The 10,359-nt window shown below is 37.1% G+C and overlaps 1 protein-coding gene across 2 annotated transcripts in view; it reads right to left on the bottom strand.

Moving 5' to 3' along the window:
• Window positions 1-793: 793 nt before the first annotated feature.
• The window catches only part of FAM83B (family with sequence similarity 83 member B), an 81,729-nt gene continuing 72,163 nt past the window's right edge, over window positions 794-10,359 (bottom strand). For both annotated transcript variants that reach the window (XM_036870797.1, XM_036870798.1), the window contains 3 exons: window positions 8,135-8,299; window positions 7,316-7,440; window positions 794-3,493 (listed from right to left, as the gene is read on the bottom strand). In XM_036870797.1, the coding sequence (XP_036726692.1) occupies window positions 1,189-3,493; window positions 7,316-7,440; window positions 8,135-8,299 (2,595 nt within the window). In that variant the 3' untranslated portion in view covers window positions 794-1,188. The remainder of the gene's footprint in view (window positions 3,494-7,315; window positions 7,441-8,134; window positions 8,300-10,359) is intronic.

Here is a 10,359-nt window from a genome sequence, read left to right as displayed (position 1 = left end):
CAATGCATTGTTTCTTGAATTCTGTTCTTTGTGGATGAGGTAAAGCCAAGTTAATGTCTCTGTAATGGATATGGAGCTTTTATTTCATTACTCTAAGAAAGGCAAAGTGTATCTTATGAACTGCATATCATCATCAAATTAAGATATAGAAAGATTTAAAACTTTCAATGAGGCCTCAAGGTCATTGAAGAACCAGGCCAGGTAGCACTTCTCCTCATTTTCATCAGGGTTCTCTCAAGAAAACACTATGCAGTCAGAGTGTATTTGACACAGTATAAAAAAGAGCAAAGACTTTCTCAAGCAAAACACCTAAGCACTGTCGTACTAATCTAAGATAAAAATTTATGTAGAAGTTTACATTTCCTAAAACCTTCTTTGTATTAGAAAAAAGAGAGGAATAATTCAGGTTTTCCAAATTCCTGCTGGCTTGCTATAAGTTTGAAGGAAAGAATGACAATAAAAGTTCAGCAGCTGATGACTGGAGTGCAGTACAGGCTCCCTTTGTCCAGAGTGGAAATAAGCACATCCTGAAAATAAATTTCTATGGTGTACTTGAACTACCTGAGGCTGATACTTTGCAAACACCTCAGATAAAATAAAAAATGTGCTGTGCTATATGGTTTAAATTGTACTGTTGCTGCCCAACCAGTTCCACAGAAAAATTAATAAAACATTAATAAAATACAAGTTATCTTGTAGAATTTAAGGGTAATTAAAAACCACAAAGGCTTTGTCATATTTTCTCATAATTTGAAGATATGAAAACCCCATAAAGACGTACTATAAAGGACCGTTGACAGTGTTATGATCCGTTTTAATAAGGAAAGCATTTGCAATGAATGGTTAAAATCCACATACCATCTCTCCACCAAAGTTTCCATTTAAGACTTAAGAAGATCTTCAGTCTGAAGAAAACAATTTCATTACATTTGTCTTACCATTACAATTTAAAAATCATGTATTTATAGACATTCCATCTATAGTGTAATTAAGCACAACTAAATTTATCACACAGAACAATAACTTTACTATACATTAGTAAGTTGGTAAACACATACTTCACACCCCAAATTCCTCCCCCATAGAAATCTATTAGGATATTACAAAAAAAATCTACAATGTTCTTTGGACAAATATTTATAGCCACATTCATTTTGTATTTTAAAGTCTATTTGTAGTTACAGTATTTCATTTATTTTTGTGTATGAAGCTTCCAAACTTCTGTATAAATCCTCGAAACTTGTTTTCATTTGGCTGATATGAGTGGTAAACACCAGTGTTGTAATTAAGCATTGGGCTGGACCTGCCATAACTATTGCCCATAGTTGAGGATTTCATTTCTGGGTGGTGTGTACTGGTATTTGGCATGTTGCTTGTTGGCTGACTAGAGCTTTCAATCTTACAAAATGGCTCAAAACGACTGTAAACACGCCGGTCAATTGAATGAGTTCTTATAAGCTCATCATTGGGCTTTGGTCTTGCAGAAGAAGCTGGTTTTCGTTCAGGAACAACAACTGCTTTAATCTCCTTCGAATCTTGGTACTGGATCTGCTCAGTGTTGAATCTCGGGGCAGATGCATCTCCTGCTCTTTCCAAGAACTTGCTTTCAACTGGACCTGAAGAAGGTATAGTTTTGTTACTTTCATCAGGTGAAGAATGTATCCCCTGAGATGAACAAACTGCTACATCTTCCTTACCCTTGTGGATGCTGCCTGGAGAGCTGGATGAAGAGGAATGTTTTCTTCTAGGAGATGAATCAATTTTGGGTTCTGACTTTTTTTGTTTTTGATTCTCTTCAGCCTCAGAAACTAAAGTGTCAGAACTACTACACATTCTATAAAAGGCAGGTGCTTTATTTTTGGATAGATTTTCTTTCTTTTCTGGGGTAAGGCTAAGTAATGACCTTAACTTCTGAGATCCCTTTTTCAAAAAACTTGGGGAACCCTTCACTTCTTTCTTGGAAGTGAGTTCTTTGTTGGGTTCTTCTTTATTCACATCAAGCAAAGCAGCAATGGAAATTGACTTGATAGCAGTGCCACTCGGAGGGTCTTTCTTGGTAACCTCCTCTTCCTCATCCTCTTCCATGGCATGGGTCACATTATGAATGCTTTTAGAACTTTTTAACAAATCCTCTTTAGGTTTTTCTGGTTGTCTAATTGGATTCCTGGTAAATGTACTATACACATAATGCTTACTATTTCCATGATTTAAATTGGCTTTCGAGTGGTCAACGAATGGGAAACTTCGCCTTTTAAGCAGATTCTCATTTTGTTGATTCTTTAGGTTTTCTGTCTGCTTATTTACAGACAAGGTTGTATATAAATAGTTGTTTGAGTCCGTAGGGCCATTTGTAGTTGGGGTTAAAACTGCCAGGTGGCTTTCGGGAACCTGTAGGGTGTGCGTTTTTGATGCCTCCGACTGCAACGGGAGCTTGGGGGTTGATTCCTGCGAGGGTTTGTCTGTCAGATGCTGTGCACCTGTTGGGGTGTCTGGGATCTTTTTAGGCATGTCACTTCCCTGGGAACCAATGACTGTTGAATTTGAGGAGTCAGTTGTACAACTGTTAACTTCCTGTTGCTCAGGTAAAGTGGGTTTAAACACAAAAGAAGAACGAAGCCGAGAGTGAGTATAAACGGTATTGGCTTTCAAATTCTCAGGACCTTCGTAGCCCTCAAACCGGTCACCTAGAGCCGATCCATTGGAATCAGGGGAAGCTTCTGAATGATCATTTAAGTAGGATTCAATTCTCCAGTTACGCAAGAATGACTTGGTGGTATGTTCAAGGGTTGGCATGCGTTGTTGCAAAAAGCGAATATGATTATCTGTCCCGTTAAAAGACCTCCGCACGTTGGAATTCCTTTCTGGAAGGTTTGTCGTCTTCCTCTGGGCAAGTCGGTCAGCAAAACTCTGGGCAGGTGTGTTCTGGTGGCCTGCATAGCCTCCCCGTGATGAGGATGCCACACTGAGACTATCTGAAGGCCTTTTCCAATTACAGGGAGCATTAGTGATTCGATTCAGAGCCCTGTTAAGCAGCAGGTATGGTGTTGTTTCTGGCTGTTCCCCAGCATAACTATGCCTCTTCCAATTTTCATTTATCTGACTGTGTTGATGCTGATGGATTGGATCATTAAAGTTGGGAACAAAATGAGGTCTGTATGCATGATTTCTTATGCTATATTTGTCACGTTCATTGAGAGTATATATCCCTCTCTTTTTGAAGTAGCTAGAATCTAGTTTATGAATTTTGTCTTGTCTACCAAAAAGGTTTCTTTGGCTGGAAATGGAAGCTAAGGAAGACACTGAACGCTGGAAAGTGCCATTCTCCCAGAGCACTTTGTTGTACTTCACCCTTGCTGACTCTTCCCGTACAAATGAGCTGGGGACACAGGACCTGGCATAGAGAGTCCTAAATTCTTCATCAAAGGACTCAACAAGTTGTCCTGTGATTATCTGAACCATGCTGAGGTGCGCTTTTTCAAATGACCACATGTAGCTGGGAAAAAAAAAAAATCAAGATAGGCAAATTTTAATTGTGCTGACAATATTTAGCTCTATTAAGAAAAATGTGTCATTTAATGTCGACAAAAGAGTATTTTGTTTATTTTCCTTAACTACCATAATTTAGAACAGCTTCAGTCATTACATGCTTGCAGTACATGTCTCCCCACTCCCATATTCATATGTTAAATAACAAAGCAACACAAGTCCTGGCTTTCAATCCATCCATAATTTCAAGAAGTACAAAGAAAAGCCTGGTGTGCATTTTGCATCTCTGCCTACTAAGATTTTATGGAGTAAAATATGACATTATATTCCATATACAGCATCCTGGCAGGGTGCAGCAAGCTGGTATTGGAGGAAAAGTTGAGAGACCTGGCCTCTGCCAAGCTGTCTATTCCACATGAAGCTGGACCTCAGTTTCCTCCCGGACAGAATGAGGATAAGGACAGCAAAATCCCTACAATTCCTTATGGTCCTAGCATGTCATGATGCAAGATCGTCTGTGCTAATGCATGTATTCCATCTCTGTGGCTTAAGTGTAATTGTAATTTAGGTGCCAGGGTTTGGAAACAGACAGGATTTGTGGCAGCAGCTTCAGCCACTAAGGGCATCCTTCACTTCACTCAGTATATACAGTAAATTCAGTCCTTACAAACCATGCCAATCAGAATGCCAATTAAGACCTTTCCATGTAGAATGCAATTGCTAAGGGATTGAAGTTTATAATTACTTTATAGTACTTTGTGGAACTTCAAATCCCTCTCCTGGAGTTTAGAGGCAACAGTTATCTTGAAGTTTCATATATAATTTTAAATCTTATTTTAGAAAATCTTGATAATGTAACATACAGAGTAACTGAGCTGAAAAGGCCATTGCTAACATGTTATGTCTCAAAAAATGTACGTGATATAATGGGGGTTAATACGAAACAAAAAGGAGACAGAGCCATTCTCCACAATAAAGGAGCTTACTATTTATACAGGGAAGATAATAACAGAGGCAGATGGAAATATTAAAAGAATGTGCAGAACAATAATCTAAGATACATAAAATACCATAAGCAGCAGTGTATAACTTAAAAATCTTCTTATTCTGATATGCTTAATTTTATCAGTATGCTTACTGAATGCATAGTATGAGAAGAATATTTTTATGTACAGATGTGTGGACCACCAGGATGACTTACAAGAAATAGTACAAAAGTGAATCATTCGAGGAATTTTCAATCCAACTGAAGGTATGAATATAAAGTTTGTTAAAAACAGCAAGTAAAGAATAAATAATCAGCTATCAAATAGAAGAAAATCCCCAGAGACGGTAAGAGTTTAGCAGTATTTTGACAGAGACTGGAAGCCTAGAAGCTCAAACTTGAAAAGTGTGGGAAAACAATTTGTGTCGAAGAAGAAATGTATGGAAAAAGGAAGGAAGCAATAGTGGCTATGTTTTGGTTGAACACAGAAAACAAATTATATTTAGCTGAAATAAGAAGCTATATAAGAGACTGATGAACTAGTGGGGGAAATCTTGAAAGCAAAGCAGGGAGATCACAGGATTTTTAAAAAACATACAAATTTCTCTCTTAGTCAAATCTGTGGACAATACTAAGTATCTTCCAGGTTTCCTATGACAATTTCAAATGAGGGTATCCAATTCAAAAAAAAAGTATATGTGTTTTATCTCCTCATTGTTAGTATCATGATGTAGCAAAACACCTGTTGTGTTTTCCTGATAAAACTGTCCTTGTGACATGTGAGCTGTCACACACTGTGTGACGTGGTGAGTACAGATGCCAAACCTCTCTAGAAATGATGGGCATTTAGCATTTCAAGAAGTTTTGTGGCTAAGAAATTTGAATTAAAGAAGAAGGCATTCTGAATTTGCCTACAAGGAAAACAATGGCAATACTAGAACAGGAGAGATGAAGGCCAAAACTCCTTTACCCAAAAGGGAGTACAGTCTTAACCAGTTTCTACAAAGACTGGTTCATAACAGTTCCACCAGATCCTCTTACATTTGGTAACAATAGGAAAAATCCATAATTATTAGTCAGAAAAAAGCAAAAATGACAAGGGCTGAAAACCATCAATTTTTTTAAAAGAAGTATATTTAAAATTAACATGAAATAATAAAGAGAGTAGAGTTGTTAGATAATTGTTTTGATGAATTTTAATAATCTGTGGTCCTATGTATTCCATATTCACTTACACAAACAGTAACTTAAATTTTGCCTCTGGCTTATGATATAGATAAGATAAAGAGTTTCTGTTGCTGTTTGTTTGTTTGTTTTTTCCAACACCAATTTTAAAGTAGCTCAGTTACAGTCATCTCAACAGATATCACCTGTTAATACCTAGTAAGACAAAGTTGATGTGAATTTATTGTTGAAGATAATCTTCAAAGTCAAGTTAAATAATAAAAATAGAAAGTATTCATTATGATGAGATTAATAAACACCATTCTATAAGTCAAGTGAACTCCCATTTTAATTAAAATTTCCATTAAAACCCCTCTAAAAACAAGTGGGTCTGACTAAATAGAAAACAAATAATGAGTCTTTAAAAGAATTCATTAATTTCAAGCACTAGTTGTAATTTCTGCTCTTAACACATTTTCCTTTAAAATTCCAAAGAGGATTTTCAATATAGGGTCCCTGAGCTCAAAGAGAAATTTAGCAAATATTAACAGTTAAAACAGGCCTAAAATAGCAGCTGACATTAGGGGCTTTGGATGAATTAACTCATTTAATTCTCACGAAACAAGGTAGGTTCTATTATTATCCTCCTTTTAGAGAGGAGGAGACTAAAGGGCAACCAAGTTAAATAACTTGTCCATGGCCACCCCATTCAATGTGTTGCCTCCTTCTTGTGGACTTTTTAAGTTCTTAAGAGAAGAGGCAAAATTTGCCCTCACATTGTCCTGTTGACATCCACAGCTCTCCTGGTTTCTTCCTGCAGTCTTTAGTATTGAGTGACCTAGGAGTTCATGTGTGTTTGGTGTTTTTATCTGCCTATTGATATAACCTTACTGTGTATCCCATTCAGGACCAACGCCTGGAATTTATAAGGGAGTTTGAAGGCAGCACTTTTACTCTGGAGTCAGCTGGACCTAGACTGGGTTGCCAGACCTGAACTGTCTTTTGGCCCTTAGCTGTGATGTTTTGGGCAAGTCACTGAACCTTCTAGAACTTCTGTTTCATCATTTATAAAATGTAGATAAAAACAACTGCCTTACAGAGAAGTTGTAAGGACTGGGAATGAAACATAAGAGCCAAGCTAGAACAGAAGTAGATATATTCCACCAGTGGTACCCTAGAAAGATGCCAGAGAGTAGATCTGGGGCTGAAAAACCTCGACTAGTGTCTACCATGGCATTTTAACAGCCAGATTCTTCAATGATTTTTCAGTAGTCCTATGATGACAACATGATAATCATCAGAGTCTCAATAATACTAAAATAAGAGCAATCCATTAGGCAGGTTCTTCAAGGTGATACACAGCTTCTATTTTTATGAACAATTATTATGCTTCATACTGTTTTCATAAGGAACAAAAACACTTTTAGCATTATAGAGCTTTAGGAAACCTGAGATATTAGTCAACTCTCTGATTTTGGGGAGGAAGAACTTGAAGCCCAAGGAAGTTATGTGACTTGCACAACTACTTCACAGCCAGAACTGAAATTCAAGTTTCCAAGCTTTTCATGCAAGGGTTCTTCTTTTATTTTTAAGAAATAACTAAACAGATTACATTAAAACTTGAAACTCATAAATTCTATAAATGATTGATAATACTGGAAGTAAACACAATGATCTTACCTGTAGGAACCATACATAACTTTCTGGCAGTCAATTAACAAAAATTTCTGTTCCATTTTTCCATGAAATTTTGCTCCTGTTTTGGAAAGATAATCTTGGCCTTTTACTGTCCGCACTCGGATATTCTAGAATTGCATGTAAATATAAAGTAAAAATTATGGCTAGAAAGGGGATATTTTGAAAAGTAAAATATGTCATCATAAAAACTTAGTAACCAAAAAAGTACACATGAAATAATTTTTTAAAACATATAACAACAACAACAAAAATAGTGAAAAGCACATTTTAAAACACCACCCAAAAAAGAAGTACTCAAGGAAAATGGTCACTTAAAATAATATATTTTAACATAACTTATATCATTTGCACAGGATGGTTCTATAAGTCACTTAGGGTCCTACTGCAAGAGCCCTTCTCAGGTTATAGTAGCATGATAACAAAATAACTAAGATTAAAATCCACCTGTCTTTTAATAAGTCAAACATCACTGAAAACACTATGCTAAATGACTGTGACAAGCAATATCTGCTGAATGAAAGAATCACTCAAGCCAGTCGTTTCAAGGTTGTAAATTAATTATGACTGGCAGCAAAGTTAACTCAGAAGCTTAAGTGTCCCACCATCAAGAAAAGCATCCTATAAAACCATCACGAAGATGGTGAAGTCACAGTCTGAAAAGTACAAGGGACCCCTTCTGTGGTCACGACCTTAAATATATGGTGTACATTTAGAGTAATATAACTTAACATGCCTTACATTCAATGACTGAGATAAAGATAAAATAGTTGAAGAAACCAAAACAAAGCATAAAATACTTACTCTGAGACGTTGAACTTGACAGCCCTGTTTCTCGGTCATACATAGGAAATGATTAAAGTTTGACTCATCAAGCAGAATGTACACAGATATCCTTCGAGTTGATGCCTCCACTATTTCTTTGAAAATGTCCACGTCTGTAAATATATCCATCACTAAAGCAATGACCTATTAAAGATAAGAAAATGAAACAATTTTAGGTACCCAATAGAGAAAGATCTAGAAATTGCTTGCTTTCAGGAAAAATTAGACAAAACAGAAAATAGTTCAATGCATAATATATATATATATAAATGTATACACAAATATTTGTGCAGTTTTCTAAAATAGAAGATAGAAAAGTATATTGAAAATAAACAAACTATATACATATTTGTAACACTAAGTAATTTCATACTAGCTTTAAGTCAAAGGGAATCTTCATTTCAGTAGAATGTTGGGTGAAGGGCAGATCCAAATCATGGCAATCAAGGTTGCCTGTAGGGTGAATGGAGGGGACAGGTAGATAGAGGGTAGAAATTGGTGCTACAGTTTTCATGGGAAATATTTCCAGGGAAAAGCAAGATTCCTGTAACTTGTTGATAAGAATAAAAGTCTTGGAGAACTAGGACAGAGAAAAAAATCTTCTAGACATTGAAATACAGCTAAGAAAGGACCAAAGATAAGAAAGGGTATAAGAAGACTTGAAGACCAGAAAATTAAATACATATGCTTAAAATTAGCTTAGCAGACAGAACAAGTAAAAGAAAACAAAATGGACAAAAGATACGATTAAAAAGGTAAATGCAGAGAGAAATATCCTAAGGAACAGGCCCCTAAAATGGAGAGAGTCCAAGTTAACTGTTGGAAACAGAACCATTATTGCCTTCGAGAAGCAGCGGGAGTGAAATGATGCTGAAAGAAAGGGAAATCATTCTACTGACTATATGCCAGATGAGAAGGACAGAATCCCTGCCCTTTGTGAAGCTTACAAAGTGGGGGAAGAAACCACAAGCAATACAGAGAAGAGGTAAATTATGTGATAAACTATAAGATGATGTTTATTGGGAAAAAATTAAGAGCAGGATAAGGGGGAATCACAGTTCCCTGGAAATTGAGAAGTAGGGGTTTGGGGCTTTCGGGGTAAGCCTTTCTGAAATAATGTCCTTTGAGGAAGTCCTCAAGATGGATATCCTGAGGAAGCGTGTCCCAGGCAGGGGGACCCAGCAATGCAAAGGTCCTATAACAGGTTCAAGAAACTGAAAGGGCAGAAATAAAACAAGAAAGGGAGAAACTAATCACAACGCCTTGAAGGCATTATAAAGCCTTCAGTGGTTTTTCCTGAATAAGAGTGTAAGCTGTTGACAGTTATTATTGAAGTAATAATATGGTCTCATTTATGTTAGAAAAGGATTGTTCAGGCTACTGTGTTAAGAACAGACTTTAAGGCTGGAAGGCAGGGTGGAAACAGGGAGGCCAGTTAGAACTATTGGAGCAATTCCAGTGGGAGGTGATGGTGGCCAGGACCAGACGGTGCTGGTACCAGCCACTATCAGTGATGAGGAGAAATGGTCAGCACTGGATATTTTGAGCAAAAAGGACTTCTAGATGGACTGAATATGGGATGTGGGAGAAAGAGGGGGAAAAAGAGGATGACTGTAAGATTTTTCAGCTCACCAACCTGAAGGACAGAGTTGTCATCAACTGATATAGGGGAGGGTACAGCTACACTAAATTTTAGGTAAAAGACTGAAAAGGCAAGTTAAGTTTGAGGGACTTGGATATTCAAGTGGAATACTGAGTAGGGAGGTCTAGGCCAGAGCTGTCAACTGGGTGTTGTAGTGTAGAGATGACAATTAAATCCAAGTCATCCAGGGAGACTGGATGAATAGTTAGGAGATCTAGTACAAGAGGGGCTAGCAAAGGAAGACTAAAAGAAGGGGCATCCTGAGAGGCAAGTTAAGACAGGGTATCAAGAAGAAGGGTGTCCTCAAGAGTGTCATACCCTACTGCAAGGCCAAGTAACATGAGGATTAAGCATTCATTGGATTTAGTAATATACAGGTTATTGATGACTTCACAGTGTAGTTTTAGTGGAGTGGTGAGAGCAAAAGCTTTCTTGGGAGGGGTTTAATAGGGTTTGAGAGGACAGATACTGAAAGTAGCAGGTATAGGTAACTCTTTTTGAGTAATCTGGCTACAATGAGATGCAGAAAAATAGAGCAGTAGCTGTGGGTAAAGCTGGGTCA

This window comes from Balaenoptera musculus, chromosome 11 (assembly GCF_009873245.2).
Source record: "Balaenoptera musculus isolate JJ_BM4_2016_0621 chromosome 11, mBalMus1.pri.v3, whole genome shotgun sequence".
Classification (NCBI taxonomy): Eukaryota; Metazoa; Chordata; class Mammalia; order Artiodactyla; family Balaenopteridae; genus Balaenoptera; species Balaenoptera musculus.
Note: the sequence above shows the minus strand (reverse complement) of the source record. Positions and strands in the feature narration are given on the sequence as shown.